This window comes from Cataglyphis hispanica, chromosome 13 (assembly GCF_021464435.1).
Source record: "Cataglyphis hispanica isolate Lineage 1 chromosome 13, ULB_Chis1_1.0, whole genome shotgun sequence".
NCBI classification, from domain to species: domain Eukaryota; kingdom Metazoa; phylum Arthropoda; class Insecta; order Hymenoptera; family Formicidae; genus Cataglyphis; species Cataglyphis hispanica.
Window position 1 is genome coordinate 1,935,589 of NC_065966.1, and position 23,082 is coordinate 1,958,670.

At 34.1% G+C, this 23,082-nt stretch overlaps 1 protein-coding gene across 1 annotated transcript; it reads left to right on the forward strand.

Annotated features, from left to right (window-relative positions):
* The first annotated feature begins 707 nt into the window (after nucleotides 1-707).
* LOC126854030 (nose resistant to fluoxetine protein 6-like) lies at nucleotides 708-22,790 on the forward strand. Its single transcript, XM_050600365.1, has 13 exons — nucleotides 708-1,964; nucleotides 5,163-5,362; nucleotides 7,916-8,124; nucleotides 17,507-17,760; nucleotides 17,868-18,038; nucleotides 18,330-18,423; nucleotides 18,514-18,633; nucleotides 18,783-18,948; nucleotides 19,397-19,572; nucleotides 20,162-20,291; nucleotides 20,632-20,949; nucleotides 21,648-21,821; nucleotides 22,053-22,790. Exons 1-12 carry the CDS (start codon nucleotides 1,517-1,519, stop codon nucleotides 21,771-21,773), a joined length of 2,412 nt encoding a protein of 803 aa, XP_050456322.1. The 5' UTR covers nucleotides 708-1,516; the 3' UTR covers nucleotides 21,774-21,821; nucleotides 22,053-22,790.
* Nucleotides 22,791-23,082: the final 292 nt, after the last annotated feature.

Here is a 23,082-nt window from a genome sequence, read left to right on the forward strand (position 1 = left end):
TATACGTAAAACATAAGGATAGTCGGATAACACTTGTTGCAAAATATACATAGATATCTCTTCCAAGATATTAAGACTTATCTAATATCAAAAACATGAACCGCACGTTTGCGCAACCTATCATATAAGATAATTGTTGTTACAGTGTAAAGCGAAGAGTGAGAATATGAGCTGCATTTTTATTAGAGAAATTTGAAAAGAAAATGGTCTTTTTATATAAGCAAATCTCTATATCTGCAAGTGTAATCTCTCATTGCGTGATATACCGCATTATTATTATTACAATTATGTAAAGCTATGATATTGTTTTTGAATTTGAATTATGTAATAAATGATATGATAATAAATAACTAAACAAGTCATAGAACCGCATTTTTGCCCTAGAAATTACGATGATATTACGAAATTAAGGGTATGTATTTCATCAAACTTTCATTAGAAATTTGAAGTACGATTTACATAAAAGTGTTTTATAACAAAATTTTAGAAAAACAGCTGATATAATATTCTGTCAATATTATTATAAAATGGTTATTCGATAGGTTTTCTATTGAGCACAGTGGAAAAACCGGCCCGAGCCATGGCATTTTTTTGCGACTCGGAGAAGGAAATGCATTTATGGCGGTAAAGTGCATCGTCGTAAGAGAAAGGGGAACCCGCGAGCAAACACTGCAGCAGACTTTATTCGCTTCATTCAGTGCGTGATCCTTAGTCTGTCATATGTGCGGGCATCGCCTTCCTAGTTTTGAAAGCATCCCCTGTGATTTTTTTCTCGTCAACGCCAATCAGTGAAAAAAAAAACGCGATCGCGAAGTGAGATCTGACAGACACTTTCTCATACAATAAAACGAGATTCATATCACTTTTTTTTTTTAAATCGGTATATTAGTGGAATTTAAAAACATGTTTGCTGTGTAATGACGACTAAACATTGATATTAATATATTTTACCAAAATTTCATATCGAGATAAAAAGAAGAAAAAAATCTTACATATAAAATATTTTAAAAATATATATTGAAACAGAGAGATTTTTAATTAAATACGACATATAATATTTAAATTTTTCCATTGAACATATTAAACATTTCAAAAGTTACGGGTGATCATTAAATAAACGAACGACTTTCTGCAATTATTGTCTCTTTTACGGCATCAAAGTTGGTTTATTTGCTAAATTGTTGTAATCTCGAGGGCGAATTTGAACGTGTTTGTGTGCTCGTTAAAATCAACAGAACAAGCGTGATTCCCCGAATTCTGCGTTTCCGAATCGGCATTTCCCGCATTCGCATATCTCTTCAAGTATGCTCGAGAATTCAATTGAGTAAACACTCATTACAACGGCATTACCCTCGAAGGAATTTCATCGAGTGTTAAGATGACGGTATCCGGAGAACTTAATGACGGGAAATCAATGATCTCGATCTCCTAAAATCTAGTCGTTCGTTTTTTTTTTTTTTTCTAAAGCACAAGTGGATTTTGCACTGTGACAACTTTAATAATAAACGAAGATAATATGGCACATCTATCGAGTTACCTTCTCGCGATTCTTCTTGTCACCCATGTGGTACTCGCGGAAAAGGAATCGAATATCCTCAAGCTAAGCAAACCGCAGAAATTTGCTTCGATCGGGACGAGGACGTCAAACTTTAATACAACGAATTACGCGAACGAGAAGAATGAATCTAAGAAGCATTTAATTGCCTTCAGCAAGAATAATCCGGAGTTAGATTGGAAGAACTACTTGAAAATGTTCGACAAGAACGAGGAGGAGTATCAGAACCTCGATATCGATTTCATGAAGGAGAAACTCGAAAAAACGACAAATAGTATACAGTGGCTCGCCGATCTTTACGATCCTCTTAGATGGGCCAAAGTGCCCGGGAAACTTCAGGACGAATGTCGAAGGGATATGGAAAGGTTCCTCGACGCGCTGAGAAACGGGAAAATCTGGGCCGCGAAGAGTAAGTATTATTTTGATTAATTAAAATATATTTAAAGAAATCTTCGAGATTCTCTCTAGATATTTTTCCATTAAATGATTTTAATAATTTAAATACACCAGTATGGTAATCATCGCGGTTGTCTACATTATAAAAGTAATTTAAATTCCTTGTGCCTTTCGTTTCGTAACTTGAATAAAGATTTTGACGAGAATAATGATTAACGACTTTTTAAAAATGACCTGACAAAAAAAAAAGAGAAAAAAAATTACAAATTATAAATTCAACTAAATAAAAAAAGTCTTAGCGGATAATAAAAAAAAAATTGATTTTTTGTAATAATAAATCATAATCAATCGGTTTAAGAAAATATTTTTAGTCGATGAATATTAATCAGATCTAATCTAGAGACATTTACTTTGGTATGTTCTCAGATCTATGACTGTTATATTGATTGCCAGGCAAAAGTGGCTTGTTAAAGATTCCATTACTTACGTGATGAAACTTTTGCGTTCTCTCATTTTGTAATAATCAAATTGCTTCGACCCAGTTTACAGTTTAATTTAGTGAACTTTTTGACATTTTACATCAGGAATCTTTACGCGTTTCCCGTGAATGTCGCAAAAGAAAATGAAACACTATCTCGAACATGACATTTAACAGAATTCAAAAGAAAATCAACACTAAAGTGCCGTGCAAATGAAATGCGCTGAAATATTCGCATAAACTTCTTGAATTCGAAACGAAGCGCACAATTGTTTTCACGAGTCAAAATTTATCTTAAAGAAAACTTTTCATATCAATCAAAAAAGATTATATTTTATCCTCTTTATATAAACTTTTTTTTATTCTTCGTATTTTAACTCTCACCCGTATTGTGTTATATACTTTCTCGATGATAAACGTAAATATATATTTAACGTAAATATACATTCAAAAATTAAATGTTAAGCGAGAAATGTACATATTTGTCACACAATGTAATGTTTGTATTCGTTCGAAGAAAGAGAGAGAAAATCTCCGATATTTTGATAATAATGCCGGTTGAGTCCGCTCTCGATATTTTTGCACACGTAAATTTCATCTGCTACGTGAAAACCCTTCTCGCATTGTTCAACGATGCAGCAATTGTAAATTATTATCCTGACTATATTCAAACAATAATTACAATGATATAACGTACATAAAATTAAAAGAGGGGCGTGGGGGGGCTTGCTTAAGCAACGTTCGGTAATTAATCGTATCGGTAATTAAGTGATAATAACAGACACTACTGAAAAAAGGGTATAGTTATTGCACGCGGTGCCGCCCGTGATTTTAGAAAGCTGAGAAAGGTCGAAGCGCGCAACTGCCTGCGTCTAGGAGAGCCTGCGAGGCTGCAGAGTCACCTGTAGATCCACAGCGATTTCCGGTCACGGCTCGCGAAAACGCCGCATTATCGGTATAACCGCAGTAATAACGTCGATAACGACGTATAACGACGAATGCGCCGGCGGCCAGGCGAGCCGCGAAAATTGCGAAATTCCAATTGTGTTCGCGACATGCGACCCTCGGCAGGTGCATCTTCGCGCGACTGCCGATCCGGGCGTATGCGACAGCGCTTCGAAAACGAGCCAAGTTGCAATTATGCTTAGAAAGCGACGCTAATTGCAGGAGATAATTATTTTATCTCTGACTCTATTAATAAGACTTTATTATTGGAATGAAATGTCATTATATACATGTAGAGAAATTTTTAAAAAATTATATGGAGAGCTTATTAAATTAATTAATATGATGGGAAAGATGATAAGTGTGACGAGTGTAGACACTATGTTGTCATCGCGAAGATTGAAAATATATTTAAATCGGTGCGCAATGTAGTTTTATAGGCGCCAACAAAAATAATTACATTAAGCAATGCAATTGTGAAATATAAAGGTAATAAACTTGGGCAATTATCAAGTCACCGCGCGGCAGGCAATAAAATGTTGCATCGGTATTGCATTTGTGTCCGCTATCACGAGAATCGTTTACAAACGCTCCCCGAGCTTGCATTACGCAATTTTTTTGACGTCCCCCTGATCTCGCAGTTGTCATAATGCAACGAGTCATTATTCCTAAAGCCAGGTCGTCATTAATCCGTCGGACGCAGTTACGCCATTGTTGCAAATTCCTCCGCCAAAGTGCAATGTGGCTTTGTGGTTCAAGACAATTCCACAGTGTTTTTATAGCTGTTTCCAACCACGTAATAAATCATATAGGCACAAATTATAAAAATTATGGTGTCCAACGATTCAACTTTCACTGAGAAGTCAAATCTAAAGTCAAATTTCATATGTGACTTTATAATTCTCCCTAACTACGTAAATAAAATCGTGTGTGCATGTGTGTGTATGTATGTGTGTATATATATATATATATATATATATATATATATATATATATATATATATAAGTATAGATTATAAAATTATGGCATCCAAAAATCGAACTTTTGCTGAGAAGTCAAATCATCTTCCAACATATAAACGAGTGTTGGGAGATATATCATCTATGTCGAAAAACTATTTTAACGTTTCTGATAGGGCTTGTTAAAGTTTCCGCGTGTGTTCATTGCGTAATATTCAATGCTTTTAGAGTATCGCACAAAATTAATTACTTTCGCGATAACAGAACGAACGCGCGCGTTACGTCTTTATAATGGTGTTCAACCGACGAACGGTTTATGCAGCTCGCCCGATTGCACTTTCTACTCTCGTGGTCAGCCCAAGTCGCTTTACGTAACTGACAATGAACTATCCGCCGACAGCCCATGTTATTGGGTCCTTCGAGTAATTTGGAACGTCAAAATTTTATTGCGCTCTCGGTGCAGATGGCTGTAAAGCAGCGTCTTCCTTTCTTCGAAGAGAAAGTCGAGAGAAAAAGAAAAAGTTATACCGAAACAGCATCCGGGTAGCTGGATCGTATCTGGAGCGATTTCAAGAGTTTTCTCGAGAGAGAGAGAGAGAGAGAGAGAGAACGTGGCGTGCACACTGACATGAGACTCGTGCGAATTTTTCGCACATCGTCGAGCACGCTCGTTTCGCGAAATCTAGCCATCTCAGAAAAGATTTCCCTTTTTCGAGAGACACGCGATAAGAGTCGCGCGCGACAACCCGACGCGCGTTTATCTCGTCGCTCGTTCCGCCCCGACGATCGACAATAATTCTCAACGTTTCATCCGACTTTTCTTTTCAGTGTCGGACGCGAGCGGCCGCTATTCCTCGCAATTCCATTTTGGTAACGGCTTCTGGTTGGGCTCGAGCACCCTTTGCAAGGAGCTCAATGTCACCGACGGAAAAAGCATAACGAACGACAACGACGAGCAGCTACCCTTTCCTCTAAAATTCCACGTTGCTAGGCTTTATTTAAATTTCCCAAAGGAAGTCGATCTTTCGGTAAGTCATCGGCCCTTTTTATAATACGCTCTTTCGGCGTTTTATAACGGCATATTAACTGTTATAATTTTATAAGTTGAATATTTTAATTATTTATTTGTGTATGTGTATAATCAATGATATAATTGTAATTGTACACATACGCACATAAACGTTTCTAAATATATATTAATAAATATACAAATATATTTTTTATACTTGGTTACAATTAATTATATGTACGATTGAATAAATAAAATATATTAAACAATTTATAAGAATAAAATATTGCTTTTCAATTTCTTGAATAAGTAAGTCTACATCTTGTTATACAAATTTTATCATCGCCACGGTTGATTACATTGTATGCAGCAGAATGCAACGAAGCAAATATCATGACACGAAGCGCGTTTTGTGGATTACTGTATTTACTACTCGACGACAATTTCACCATTCCGAGTACATTCCCGAGTGCATCGCGATTGTGTGGATAAACTACTGCTGGAATTAATTAAGCGCGCATCGAAGCCATGCACAAACTGACGAAATCGTCATGTGATCGCACATTTATCAGACTATTCATCAATCATTTGTTTGCACGTAATCGCGTTAAATAATTGTCGCACCGTAAATAACTCCCGCTTAGCCGCGATGACAGTGGCGCAAGATCAACGAAAATATACTTAATAATAAACAATTAATTATGTATTTTCGTTTCATTTCTAATAAGACAGATATGAGATGCCTGTAATGTACTTTTAGTTGTACCAAGTTTGCTTGATAGTTGATGATTTAATTGACGTTTAAACTAAATTGCTAAATAATAAACTTTTATTGTTTATATTATAAATAATTTACACGCAATAATATATTTCATTTAATAGCGATATGTTTGATAACACATACGGAAAGTAAATTTTCAAGCTTATGTATTTTATTATAAGCATATATATTTTTCTTTCATATTTTTTTCTCCTAACTGGCATCCCTATGATTATATTCGGATTAGAGATTTGATTTACACATATATATATTAAACTAAGATAATATGTTATAACCTTGGTTGATAAATAACTCATATAATAGCATGTATCGTAGATCTCTATCTCGTTAAAAAATGATATATCTATCCATATCAAAATTCCAGTTCTCTCAAAAATCTGATTTTCTCATTTTAAAGAATAGAATACTAAAATTTTTTATTAAATCTGCTGATCAAATTATTTAAAATTGAAGAGAAATTTAATATAAACTCGATTTAGTTAAAATTATACAAAAAAAAACATGATATAATACTTAAAAGTGCTTTCAATTTTTTTCTTCTTCGATTACAAAAAATTTTAAGAATTTTCTAAATTTCAGTCGTAATTTTATACTGCAAATAAGCAATGCAACTTTGAAAATATTTTTAACTAAACAAACTGAACACGTGTATAAACAAATGCCATATATATTTTATATTTTCCAAAACTTGAGCAATGGATCTATAATCTCGAATTAATAGAAACTGAATAAAGTTCGAATATGTGACAAAAACTTCTCACAAGTTTGCCGAAAACAATAAAAGATATTAGATTCAAATCGATCGCATTTTGGTTGAGTCAAAGGTCTAGTAACAGCTGACGAGCGAGTTTAATTTCCGATTGGCAAAATAAAATTTCTATTTGCACTAACAATAAGATTGTTCGATTATTTGTTCCTCAAAGTTTCTCAGTGGCTCATTGTTTCAAGCACTGTGAAACTGATGTTTCCAGTTTCTAACCTTATTATTCTTGCAAAGTTAGGTGATATCATTATGTGTTAATTACGAGAGTTTCCCTCTTAAGCCATTTCACGATTCGCACACTGTGATTCACACAGTTTCTCGATGAAGGATATAAGTTATCGCTAAATAATGAAAAAGCGTCCCGTCGATCCAGAACTAGAACTTCTAAATTCAATAAAATCAAGCTCTTAGAGCTAAAAAAAAGTCGTTTTATCGACTGCGACGAGAGAGCAAAAAAGAAAAGGAGAATGAAATTGCACGCGGCTTGTGCGCCACGCCAAGAATCGACGAAAAAAAAAAGTGGAAACTGCGTTTTTTTTTTTTTTTTCGCAGAGATTCCCATTCCCGTTGCTGCGCGATCGATAGGTCTACGCGACCAGACGAAGATTCTAATCTCGAAGATTGGGACGGATTTGGGCGTCGTCCTTGTACTTTTGCGCAAAAAAATCCTTTTGACCTGGACAAAGAATTTACCGGCTTAAATTAGATTATTCGCCGAAAAAAATTGCAATATTCAGCGCTACTTTTTATGTAAAAGCAAAGGATGCAAGTATGTGTGCCGATTTTCAAAGAACGTATCTGTTTGAATTTTTTGCAATAAATCAATATACAGCCTTGGATAAATCTTAAATATTTTTTTAGTTGATCAGTATCTTTTCGCAACAAGTAGAGAGGCAGCAAAATATTGAGAAAAAAATTCTCTCTCTTTCCTCTCTGTTCGCAACAAGATTTAGTAATCAAATAATTTCGATAGGGGATAGGAAGAACATTTCTCGCTCTATAACGACATCGTTTCATTTTCTTTCCAGACACGTCAGGTGTTTTTGGGTCTCTGCCTACCGAGTACATGCGATCGCGTATCCCTGACCTCGATGCTAAGGGCCAGCGCTGATAGAGTCGAACGCGAAGGCAATTCGACCTATCGATCGAGCGGCCCGAAGATTCACATTGTTGCGGTGAAGCCTGTGCCATCTAGCAATTACTGTGCCTGGCGGGATCCCAAATTTTACGTGCTCTCGTGAGTAATCTTAAAAATCCTCTTACGGCCTGAATGCCCGTAAGTTGTTTACTCGGACGGGATTTGCCCGCCCTTCCAGATGGTAAACTTTACGATATGACTCCTTCCAATCGTGCAATTCAATATCGCTATACATGCATCAATTCGGCCGAAAGGTACAACCGCAATAATGTTGTTATTGTTTAATTTCATTTTACGAATATCTGTGTATGCACTAAAATCACTATCTACTATCGCTTGATATGATATTAATTAATACGATATATTGTATATATATATATGTATATACATATATGTATATACATATATGTTTATGTACATACACACAATGTATTTTTTGATAGGAATTTAGATGAGAAACCGAGTAAAAAAAAATTATTCATACGGTTTAAAGTGAGCGAAATACTTGAGCTATCTAACGACACAACTTGGAAAATTTCATCTCGGGACACGATGCTCCGGCGAAACTTATGAAACTAACTTGCCGTACTTTCGGCAAACGGGCGAGTACCTCTTCTTCTTATATCGAATCCCAAAGTCGAGTCTCCTATATTGAAGAAGAACCAAAATAGTCGAGCAACATCTATTTCTCGTCGATCAAAATATTTATTCCAATATGAATATAATTTTGTGTACAACTGAATTTGTATTCGAACAATTACATTCGGACAATTTAAACAGCTTAATAAAAAAATTATTCAACTGGATTAGGTGTATATAGAATATTTTTAAATTAAAATATCGACGATTTTTTTTATATATATCAAGAAAAGCCGATTTCTTTTAAACAAAAAAAAAAACAAATCAAAATCTGGAATATTTATGTCGATATTCAATATTAGAGTATATTCTAAAAGCTTTAAAGCTTTATTTATTTCGATGCATGCAACGTTATGAAATTTTGCTTTATCAATTTTTTACAAAGTATATTCTGCGCTTTCATCTGCGATATAAAAATAAAAGATAAAAACGTGTGGAAAATTTCGATGGTCGTCTATCGATTACTGCGTATTGATATGCAATATCCGAACAAAATTGTGAGATATCTTTGCTTGTACATTCACTTCAAAACAAACACGTAACAGTTTGTATTTGCGAAAGGTATAATTGCACGTTTCCGTAATACAGTTATGCGATTGATGCAGAAGTTTTATAATTGCATATTATGCAATTATACGTGACGCGGTTGTATAGAAAATTTTATCTTCGTAAGTAATTCGTTTCCATATTTATAAAATAAAATCTACTTAAATTGATATATGACGTGACATAATAAAAATGATACGTTCTAATTAGACACGCATCGGCACATGGCGAGTATTAACAGTAATTAATTACACTTCTCTTAATTCCAACTCTCGCAAAAAAAATAAGCCCGCTAGGATCATGCAGCGAAGATAATCCTTAAAAATGTCTCTAGTAAATCTTAAAACAGTGTTCAATTTTTTTCAGAAGTCTTTTTATCTCCGCAAGGAAATTTATAGTTTTTAATAACGCGCACCACAGTTATTAAAAAAAAAAAGAAAAACTTTTTCCATGTCCAAAATTTTTATATGTCCGTAAAAAATTAATATCAAAGAATATTATAAACAATAACGTTTTCTATATTAAATGAGTGCAAATGCAGTTAATAGAGATTCTCTCGATTCAAATAAATGTTGCTGAACAGATTAAAACTGAACTGTGTATTACAAATGAATTATATCGCTAAAATCTGACTGGGAATCTAGATTAAGTTCTCGTTGCATAACTGATGCAAACTGTTTTGAACTAAAAGAGAGACTACTGAGGAATATATATATATATATATATATATATATATATATATATATATATGTACACACTATTAATCGCGTATATTGCAGATACGGCTTTCGAAAAGTTCGATCCGCGACAGAAGTTATGTCTATGACGTGCTGGAGAAAGCAGCTGAGGCTAATTCTGGATTACAGTCGAACTTTGGAATATAATCCAAAGTTCGAGCTTCATTAATGGGCCTCGCGTTATGTAGAGGCACGTAAGCCGATTCCAGCCTTTCGAAGTAACTCGTAGATTTTTTTTTTCCACTCGGTATTGCGCGATCGAAAGTTACATTTGATCGGACTACTACGCCTTTCTTTTAAATCGGCTCGATGGAAAATGATATCGTCGACACGCTCGATTATTAATATTATGCGATCGAGAAACGCGCATCGGCCGATTATGTAAACAGTGCACCCGCGGAGAAGGAAAGTGCGGAAAGTGTTACGCACGTGAACGATCTAATGATTATGCGACATGCGGGTGTACAAGCGACATCGTAGCCCGCGGACACACGATATATTAACACCATGGCAATGAATTAATATCGCGAGATTTTTCGCCATTACGCAATACGATACGATACTATACTGTACTTGGTGCTGTCATCACACTCGACTGCATCAATGAAGATGACAACATTCTCTGTAAGAGTGGGAAAATTCAATTCATATAAGCTATGTACGTGTGCGTGCGTGTGTGTGTGTGTTTCGCATGATTTAATGGCAGCTTAAAATCGCATATAATTAAACAAGACAATATAGCGCACAAACTTAATCGAGAAGTCTATCGCTTATGAAAGCTTCCAATTTAACTTGGTTTAAGCTGGTTAAGTTAACAGCTTCGATCTTAACTCCCAAACGTCCTTAATGATTCCTCAATTCGGAAGATAACTCCCTCTCGCGGGAGGGAAAGCGAAGTTTACACATAAATATGGTATGTACCGCACGAAACGGGCGGAAAGCACGCGGAACAAGTCCGAGAGAAGAGCGGCCTCTCCCCCTTTTCTCTTTCACGGCAAGTTTTCTAATTTGCGCTGGCCGGGAAAAAAAATTGGCGACCAGCTTGGAGTTAGTGCTAAAGCTAGATGTCACTTAGCATACTTTCGCGGTTTCACTATCGAGAGGAAAAAGAGAAAGAGAATTGCGACACGCGTCGATCGCGTTGTGTAATGGCGATCTGACGTTTGTACACATGGTGAGCGCAAATATAACAAGCCGGACGCGACGTATCATGGATGTCAAATTGAGCAAGAGTGTCATTGCGCAGAGAGACGCGATGCAACCGTCCTAGTCTTTTTTTCGAGGCTCGCGTCGGCTACATAGTAGATGTAATGTCATGTAGAAAAATTACGTAATTCTGCAGTTAAAAGTTAACTCTGTGTCTAAATGAGAACGGGACGTTTTGTCGGACACGCGAGCGTGATTCCATCTTGAATGCATTTCAAAAAATGCATATTTTTGCATCGATTACATTAATCATTTCCCTTTCAAATTACTCAAATATGAATAAGTTATTGCGAGTCATAGCAACAGTCATGTACATTCATATAATACTATTAATGTTCATTCAAATATATTTGCTTTTATTAACTGTCCTACTTGACTTTATAAAGACACTGCAAGTTTATACAAGACCTTTGACTCCAATTAAAAGTTAGCCGTACAATTTATGTGACTAACTTTTAATTAGACATGAGAAAATAATGGTAATCTTAGTATTATACAATAGAATGATCGAAAATTAGATTAAATTAACATTATAGGAAAAAAAATCACATCGACACAATGATTAGTAATTTCACAAATATACTAGTGTCACGTTCACCAATTAAAAGGTCGATTTACTGGCGCAATATTACCGCGATATTAATACATAGCACTGGCTGTTGCGTAAAAGCAACATGACAGTATTTATATGGATTTGCTAATTGCGAGTTGCTTGCATTTAACGTAAGAAACGGGAAAGCAGATTTTTTTTTCTTCTCGTCAGCCTAGAACGTTAATCATTTCCTTATGTCGGGAGCGACATACGTTACGTAATTCCTAATGTAATTACAAAAAATCCGTTAATACATACATGTACGTCACCGAGAAATAATAAGAAAAAAATTGGCGTGCGATATCGGTAGTCGCAGGTAGACAATTTTCTATTTTTGTATTAAATTGATCTACGTAGCAATAATTCATTTTTCCGTAGCGAAAATATCCGCGAAAATGATATTTCGAGAAAATCGATAAACATTGCACGAAATTTGTATTCATCAGTAGAATTCGAAAGTCTATTCTAAAATTTTTACAATTCTCAATTCAATTGAGTTAACTCACATATCTTCGTATTCAAATTAAATTAAAAATGAACAATTGATTGACTAGACATGTTGTTTAATTCAAGCAATCATACAATTTTTAACTCGAAACAGTTTTTAATATTCGATTGCTAGTGCATACGCGATTCCGAGAATACTCGCTTATATTTAGGAGAGTGCATTGATATCGATTGAAAGCTGTGGCATATGTAAAGCTGAGAGACAGTCCTTTAAACCTGACGATGCCTCGAAATGTCCCAGTTGCAACTATAATACTATTGCAGAGACAACGTGACATGTCCTTGCGGTAATGCATAACGATGAAATAACGAGAACGCGGGATTGTCCGGCGTATTGCAGAAAAACTTGCACAGTTCAATTTCCAAGGAGACTTACTATCTAATGGCCCGATTTCACGACACGTGCCTGCTTCAAAAAGTCATTTTGCCGATGTAGAAAAGGAGAGAGAGAGAAAGAGAGGAAAAGACTAGTTCGCGTAAATTAACTAATGAAAAATTTCACGGTATTCAGATACGCGTCGTTTTCTGATTTCTCGAAAAACGATTTTCGAATGACAAACGATATACGGTATGAGAATAAAAATACATCTCGAATTTTTCCCGATACGAATACAGTTCTGCAAATAAATTCGACCGCGTTATTACTTGACAAAAGTAATAATAGCATCGTCGTTTTTAGACTAGGACGATGACAGTTCGCAATTTATTATTGAGTCCTCAAGTCATTTCGCTGCCGAGAAGCAAAGTGAAAAAAACCTCGCGTAGTTCCACTAAACGCGGTCTAAGACAACGTGGATAAATCAAGCGAGATAAATAAGGCTCTCCGTCACGCAGCAACCCAACGAGCTAAGTTATTACAGTTTTAAATTATAATACGTTAAATCGATAGTTGCTTCATCTCGTATGACCTTCTTCTATAATATGTGATCAATAAAATTGCGTTAAATAATTACATCATTAATATAACATTTTTCCAGCGCGCGTTGATATTTTATATAAAATAATATATATTATTGTACTAAAAGGATTAATATTTCTATTAATGAGTTGAGATAAAAATAACAATTCCGATTTTCCAGTTAAAAATATGAGAATAATAAAGATGAGAATTTAATGCAACAATTAAAAATATTATTAAAATATTTAATAAAGCTTACGATATTTCGCAATGTTGGTATAATAATGGAAAGCGAAATACAAATAATATATCAGATTAAACGTGAATTTCCAATGTACAATGGTAAAGTCAAAATAATCAGTAGCGATCTAAATCTCGAGATATATGTGTATAACTCAGTTCACCAAGTTGGAACGAGAGTAAAATGGTGCGGATCGTAAATAATCCTTGCGAGTGCAATATGTCACAACCCTCGGCACGTTATTCTTCAAAAATCGCTATAGATAATGCTAACCATACATTGCGCTACGTCTACAAATTTGATAGATCGTTATATGCATGGTCCTTTAAATTTTGATATAGACGCTTTCCGGTATCTCTCTTGAACGCATGTTAAAGCGATATTTATCGCGTTGGTACGCAGATCCAAGATGATATTTACACGGCAGCAGTCCGTGCTGCGCAGTTGACAAACAAGGCGACGAGCAATTTATTTTTCGCCGTCAGAGAAATGTAAACAACGTCCATTGCTACGAAAATTTGAATGTTCGCACAAAATTGTCACGTGAAGAGATCTGTCACTTTTAGATATATTACCATGCAATCGTGGTAGTTAACAACCTGTTACCGAAACGGAAATAAAATACGTAAGCTTTCTGACGGAACTGGAAAAGGAAATTGCTAACCGTGCTTAGTTAAAAGACTGACCCTCAAGAGAGCGGTGCTAAGATATCCAGAGTGCAATTATGCGTCGGCCGACCGTGTATCGCACGCACTTGTAACGCATGTTGCGTATATTACGTAAGATTATAGAAAGCCACCGCGCAGCGTGAAAGTGCTCGCGCTGTCGTCTGCACTCCGGTGGAATGCGGGCCTCGCCGATTTGCGGATGCAAATCGTGTCCAGAGTACGCTCGGGTCCAATCCATTAAATTGTTTACGGAAATGAAAACCGTCAGATGTTCAGCTACATTACCATATACGCGGTATCTGGCTTATCCCGAGTGCGATTTCAATAAATTTCAATTGCATATTTACACGCATTCGCATATGCGGAAAGAGAAGCGGTAAGCCGACAAGGTATTTTATTTTCGCGCTCCAGCATTTAGTTCGGAATAAAAATCAAATTTAAAATAAAAATTTATAACGATAGATAAAGTGCGGATGAATTTTAAAATTCGTATCGTATTCTGGTAAAGTAAATTTAATTGTTGAGAAATAGGATTTAGAAAATCTACGTTTAGTTTCAGCATTTTTCTTCTGCATATATATGATGTCGTAAAAAGAATTATCTATCGTTTTTCATTCTTAATTTAAGACTTAAAAAGATGTAATTTCGCGCATTTGGGTATATTTGACAAGTATTGTAATTTTCCCACATCATGCGAATGCAATGTAAAGAAAATACGCTGAACTGACCACAATCGATAGAATTGATATAATCATCAAGACCAAAAAAAAATCTCTTAATAGACATAAAGCATTAATAAAATCTAAAAAAAAATTGCCCTTCATATCCAGATTTATAAAAATTTCCATGTACACATCAATGATTTCGTAGCGATTGTCGAAAGCTCGCAATTAATTCCACGGCATGCTCGGGAAAGTGAAAAAAAAAAAGCTTTTTTAGTCGATGAAAGTTACAAGCGGAGACTGTAGTCGAAGGATTAAATCAGAACAGCGAAAATACAGGGTGATAAGAAAGACGAAGAAAAAAAAAAAAGAAAAGCAAAAAAAAAATGTTGCAACGGAAACTTTCCTTGTGAAACTTTTGTTTCGGACCGCTTCAGATCGCTTCTGCTTTTTTTTTTCTTTTTTCTCTCTTCGCCAGGATTCGCAGGTAGTAGCGCGTTAAAATGGGTTAAATGTGAAGAAAAAGAAGGAAGTCGGTGTTGCCATACTACTTTTGCGCGAAGAGAGCGGTGTTTAAGCCGCGCGAGAATGTACTGTGGGGAGATAAAGAAATCCGCGAGTCTTTTCCCCTAGCCGATTCCGGCAAAAATAATAATTTAAGGCTGACAAGAAGATATTAAGGCGGAAGTTTCTACAGCAAAAATAATGTGCGGCCCGAAACTGCAAAATTCACTGCCCCAACTCACTTTATCCATCTATTTTCGTGGTTTTTGTATCGGTGTGCAAAACAAGATAAATAAAACACGCTACAAAATAATTCCCAATATTTCAATCAAATATAATAAAACAAATATATTGTATATAATATAATAAAATATAGAAAAATTAAAGATAAAAATTTGCAAAAATACATAACATAAAAATCTCTCGTTTCATTTAAGTATATTTTATATATTTTCAAATATATTTATCCGTAATTTCATGCTACGCAAATAATTAATTGAAATTCTTCAAACAATATATACATTCCTGTGATAATAAACGTCGATCAATTAATTAGAATAAAAATCGATTTATAAATGCCGTCAAATGCAAATCACGGAGATGTTATTAAATTCTCGTGTATAATTATTCTGCAGCACATCTATCAATTATAAATCGCAATCATGCGTTAATCTTTAACATGCAAATTCGATATTACGTTCAACATAGTTCCATAATAAAAGACGAAAATGTCAATTTTTCTTTGCAAAACAGTGAATTCATACCCAACGTGATTAACCGTATCACAATTTGCAACCGAGTTGCAAATTACAATTGCCAGCGTATTTTAACGAAAATGCATCTACCGATGAAATATTTACATCACACAAAAATCCCAATTTTGAAAGCAAATAATTATGTATCTCGTCTAAAATTATTTGTGCTATTAAAATCCACAATGATAAGACAATTCGACAACTAAAATAATTACCTAGATATTCTAGTTTGCGGGCTTAACTGCTGTTATATACGCGTCTTTATCTTAATAAATGCAGACAAAACATTAATTTGTGAGAGATTAAATTGGAATGCAATTGCGGAAAATCGTATGGTTAGATTTCCGAGTTTAATCAGCCAGAACATTAAGCTCTTTCGCGAATTCAATGACCGTATAGCCAATGCACTGACCAATCGGAAATTGAAAAAGTTAGCATGCTTCTATACAGTGATACTCGGTAATATTTCGTTATTAAATTGCGCGGTCATAATCGATTTCTTGTTTTTCAATTCTCCTCTCCGATATCATCGAGTGCGTTTGTAAAGCGTTATATGCGAAATGACTTGCGAAATTTCCGCCCGCGTATATATCACCATAACAATGTATAAACCTATCCCTCTATGATACAATGAGCACACACACACACACATACACATATGAGCGTTGAATGCAGAAGTTAGTATTGTTAGCGATGAACAAAAGTGATACGCGTGGCTATAGAACTCCTTGCGCTTCCACTTTATGAGCCAAGTGTAAAACCGTGACTAAAAGCGTTCCTAAAGACGGTGAGTTCTACCATCGTCATCACACGATCCGCTTAATCTTTCATTCGCCATATATATCTCGCCAAATTAGTGTTAACTTTACCTCTCGCTTCGCATTTTGTGACAACTCTATTACGTTATGAGAGTTTCTAAGCAATCCCACACAAGACTTATATATTTAATTTATTAAATATTAGAATTTAATTAAACGAGTATTTATATAATTTAATTTGATTCATTATCTAATAATTCTAATACGTTTCTTTAAGATTTAAAAAAATTCTTCTGATCTATTAAAAGTTAATCAATTAAGAGATATATTTTTATAATTAACTTCAATGACTAATAGCGCAACTATTGCTTCTTTTTACTTGATTTTACTAAATTAATAATAATATAATACAGCATTTTAAATCAATTTATTTTATATTTAAAACAAAAATATTTATATTATTTAAATATTTTTTTATTATGTTATATATTCATCATTGATCTATACACAGTCTTTGACAAAATGTCGAAATATCCCAAAAAACAAAAAAAAAAACAAAAATTGTTTTTTATTTCCGACAATTGCAATATTATTTTGACAATATATGATAAATTATAATAAAAATAAATTATAATAAAAAATATATTATATGTAAAAAATAAAAGTTAATTATATATATTCTTAATATGTATTACTATCATCTTAATTTTAACTTTATTTAATTCATTTTAAACTGTTAATAATAAATTTATTAAACTGTTACTTTAGAGCCATTGGAGGCACGATATTGATGTTGATGATCTGCGCGACCGTATATGAATACAAATCATTTTCCCCGATAGGGGACATCGAGTCATCGAGCGTATCGAATAACAACGACAAGGTCAATGATTTCGTGGATAAGAATCTGAATCAAGACCGCAGGATCTCGATGGGACAGGAGAACGGTCAGGAGCTGATCGAAAAGGGGACGAAGCATCCGCAAAAAGAGAACCCTATTCAGGAGAAAAATGACGGCGAAGGTCGTTGACATATATATATATATATATATACATCTTGTCGATATATCTTCCTGAGCTAGATATTCTTAATTTCTTTAACGTCGCTTTCGTCGTCACTTTTTTTTCAGGATTCTGGCTAAGATGCTTGCTCGCGTTCAGCCCCACAGTCAACGGAAGTAAGATCATTAGCACCGATCCTGCGGCCAAGGATAGTTTAACTTGTCTTCACGGTCTTCGCGTATTCTCGTTGGGATGGGTCGTCATGGTGCACACGTATCTGCAAGTTTTTTCCATCGCGGGTAATTTTACGAACGCTTTTCCCGAACCGAACGAATGGCGAAGTAACTCGTTATAGTATCGAGAACACGATAATGCATGAAAATTGTATCGTCATTAATAGCACTTCGAACCGATCGGCTCGCTCTACTTTCTATAAATAACTTTCAATGCAATTGAGCGTGACGTTATGATGTAACGGAATGTATCGGATTTCCTGAGTGGCGCTAATCGAGACTCTTCTTCGCTTGTAACATGCATACTTTCACCGGCTCCATTTCGCGAGATTAAGCGCTTGCCATTACGTTTTACAGAGAACAAGACACTGCGAACAGTCACGGAGAAGAATTTCATGTTCCAGACTATCAGCAACGCAACATTCTCCGTAGATACTTTCTTTTTTATCAGGTGAGAAACAATGCGCATTAAGCTTCTATTTTGATTAGAAAGATACTTATCGTCTAACTCGACACTAACTCTTGGCAATGTCTCGCGCAGCGGCTTATTAGTGACTATACTCTTCTATCGATCCCTGGGTAATCTGAATACGGAAAAGGGTAACTTCTTGAAGACAAGTTCCAGCAAATTCGTTATCATGATTCTGTATCGATTTGTCAGGTAAATATATTTCACGATTATATTATATTATGTAATTTACGCGTGAAGAGAATAACGTGTCTTTCAACACGAAACAATTCAGCGGATAAATTATAGATAATGTACAAATCTTCTTATCTTGACCTCTCTGATTTCCTCCTTTCACAAAGATTGACACCAGCTTATCTCTTTGTGTTGGGAATGAACGAGATCGCCATAAAACACAGTCTGGCGAAGACTGTCTTTTCAGTTGGTATTATCGATCATTTGACCTGCGAGAAATTCTGGTGGCGAAATGCGCTATATTTGAACTCGCTATATCCGCGCACGGAAATGGTAAGATGATTTATGTTTCGCTTATCCTAATGTACCTTTCTTTTTTTCTTACTCCTATGTATCACTCACGGGACAAAGCTTTCAACGTAATATGAAATTTCTTAGGTGTATTTTTGCAACAGCACTTGCCGCGATTTAATCAAAGCGATTTAAATACTAAATGATAAGAGATAATAAACACAATTATTGAGAAATAGGACGCGCTTAAGTAAGAAGAGATTTTTATTATTATTATTTGTATTTTTCAACAAGAGTTAATGAGCGAGAAAATTGTTAAAATTGTAGATTTGACATTTCTATGTCAAAGTGGTATTTAAAATGCGTGTTGCTTTCACGGTGAATTTTTCCTCGTCCGAGGTTTTCTTACGCCAGGACTTTCGCAACTTATCGCGATGCGCAATCTCCTCAGCAATCGAGATACGCGATTATTGCATTAATAACTTTCTAGTGTATGCTGTGGAGTTGGTATATGGCCAACGACATGCAATTCTACGTCCTTGGGATACTTCTTCTTTTGCTCTCCGTGAAATATTTCAAGACCGCGGTCGCTATCGTTTTCCTTTTGATGGCCTCTTCATGTTTCACTACGTTCTCCGTAGCCTATAGCAACGATTACATAGCCAGGTAATGTACAAGGGATTCCCGATCGATACTTTACATCGTCACATATGTCGCGATTTCTCCAAATCTACTTAGTGTTTAATGATCCTTTTAATACGTTGACTCTCGCGCATGATATTGATTCATATAATTTAGCGAAACTGAACTTTTTACAAAAATTTTATCTAGATTACATAGTATAAATAACAGTACAGAGATATTTTAATAATTTTTAAAAAATATTAATTAAAAATTTATAATTAAAAATATTTATCGTAAGTTTGAATTATTTAAGATAATGAGTTGACGTATTAAAATTGCTTATACAAATTAAATTATTAAAATATATCTTACCAATAAAAAAAAATTGACTAAAGACTTAATTGTATCAAGAGAAAAATTACACTCATTTACGAGGCTATTCTATGAAACATAACAATTGAGCTTCAGCTGCATCGCTTGTAATTAGAAGCAGGCTTTAATTTCAACTGGCATCTATTATGACGCGCTTTATCGGCATTGTACTTTGCATTATTCGCTTGCCAATGCGGCAATTTAATTGCGCAATACACACTGCATGATTTGTTTAATAACTACCTAATTTCTCGCATAGGATTCAGGAGCCGTTTGCTCTTTTCGACGAACTCTACGACAAACCTTGGTTAAGAGTTGGCCCGTATTTCGTCGGCACAATCACTGGATATATCCTCTTCAAAACGAAATGTCAATTAAAGTTACCTACGGTGAGTATGTCGATACTGTTCACAGTAGTTTTACATTTTTAAGAATCAATCATTTAGTCATCAATTAACCAATCAGTCAGCGATATATTTCGCGTCCATGCAAATTTACTGACGAAATAAATTTAAAAAATCTATATATCGATCAAATTTATCGACAAGAACATGAACATCAAAAAACGACGAAAGGATTATACAAAAAAATGACAAATATTACGTGGGCAAGTCAAATATAAACCGGACTTTATCCAAAACATTTTTTCAAAATATTTTTAGCGCACACCCAAGTCAATATACTAATAATAAATATTAAAATGTAAATAAAAAAATCTCAATTTCCTAGGGAGCAGAGTTTATTGGCTGGATATTATCCGCAATGATCATGTTTTCGGTAGTATACGGATTGTATCCCGGAAATTTGACGGTGCTGGTGAGCTCGACATATGCGGCCTTGGCTCACACCGCGTGGGCGATAGCCGTGGCTTTTATCGTGATCCAATGTTGCACAGGATCGGCACGAATGATTGACAGTTTACTCTCGCTAAGACTAATGTATCCACTCTCGAGGCTTACATACTGCACTTATCTAGTGCATCCCGTTATTATGGCGATCACGGCTACACAAATGGATGGACCGTTACATCTTCACAACGGAATCGTCGTAAGCGTAAAAAAAATTTTCGCATTATTAAATTTTATAGGGCTGTGATATTTATATATATATATATATATATATATAGAATGGTCCTTTTCTGTCGATATAATGCAACAAGAATAATTTTGATATTATTAAAAAAAAATGTTACTTGAAAATATAGAATAAAATTTACGAGATCACATTTTCAAACAGTCGATTTTAAAAATTAATAAACTTATTATTTCTTGTTGTTTTTAATTATCTTTCTGCATGAAAAAAAGTCAACATTGTATCTAGAAAGAAAAATAGAAAATAATTGTTGTATAAAATATATCAGAAATGTTTATTTGTAAAATAAAAAAATATTTATTTTTGAAAATAGAATATTGCAATCTTAATCATAATTTGATAACTGTTACAATTTCAACATTCATTTCTTTGATATAGTATCGTTAAAAATGTACAAACGTTAAAGTGAAAACAAAATGTAACTTTTCAATTTTTCTCTCAAAAATGACACTTTATATAAGAAAAATCTCATTCTACATATTTCCGATTTATTTTTAGATATAAAATCTTATTCGACTTTACTTATATGATAGATCACTGTATAATAGAAATACTGTCATCTAAAATTCTAACATGAATTATGTATATAAAATATTTTGATTCAATTTCTAATACAAAAAAATGTTAAAATTATATACATATTTTTCCCGTAGCTCATCGTCTATTTCGGTAACTTGGTAGCCTCGTACTTGCTGTCATTCTGCATTTCCCTCGCCTTCGAGGCACCAGTGGTAAATTTATTGAAAATAGCATTTACCTCGCAAAAGAAGGTGAGATAAAACGCGACCATTTGCTTGATAAAAGGACAAATGCGATTATTTAGCATGGTAAGTATGCGATAAGAAATTATGCGCGTTATCAGACAGATCAATAGTGACTATTCATTGTAACTATGAGCTCGTCGCTTATGTGCGATAATCATAAAATTCATATATTTATAATTTATATAAAATAGCGCAATAATTTTTATAATTATAATTACAACTTAATAAAAAAAAATAATCAAAAAACTTATTTCTTTTTTTAAATTTAAGCACCGATATTTCTTGCACTTTCAGGTAACGGATGACGAATGGTAGACGAATTTGTTCCGAATTTCCAAGTGGAAGATGTAAATTATTGACTACTTCTTTGGAATGTATTCATGATATTATATAAATCGCGAATATTTGATAGTTTTTAATAATGTCGCATATGAAAAATCTTTCGGTGACAATTCATCTTGTGAAATAATCTTAACTCCTCTTAAAATTTCTCTCTCAACAGAAATTGCTCATAAATCAATTTACTGTTATTAATGAGTGAAGAAGAGACAATAAAATACTAAACAGCTTTTCCAAATATAGCAATCAATCATCGCAGAAATAAAACAATAGAGTCAATGTAAAATGATTAATTGAAAATTAAACTGAGAGATATAATTCTTTCTCAGTTTCTCTCCAAATCTTGATACGCGATTACGAATATGAATTAAATAGTACGATTCTGCTAATGCGAATAACGTTTATTTACATAATAGATAGGAAGACATTTTCTGTGCCCAGCAAAGTAAAATCGCTGGTTATGAAATATAAAGTCACGTAAGCTAAGAAATTTTTTTTCACACCGTGCATATCTATGTACATAAATCTTTCGTGTCGAGAAAAATCTAGCCGTAAATATATATGAGATTATGAATAATGAAGAACGCTCAAGTGTGCAACATGTTGCAGTTACATTTGTAATACGTATTGATTTTTTGTAATTTTTTGTGTGAATAAAAAATAAAGAAAGGCTAATAATAGCAACAATTAAAACTGAGCAATATTTTTATCATACAATTGTCGGTACATAGTCGAACAATATATAATATATACGATAAACAGTTCAATCGGGAGACCAGCGTGAATTTTTTTTTTTATTGAACTGTCAGTTATCTTGCATGCTTCGGGAGAAGCATGCAAGATAACTGACAGTTCAATAAAAAAAAAATGAAAAATATGTTGCAAAGAATTGAGGAAATATAGACAAATAAAATAAAATAAAATATACTAATTACATTGTTATCACATATATTAATATGTAAGTTTTACACACAAAAAAAAGCTA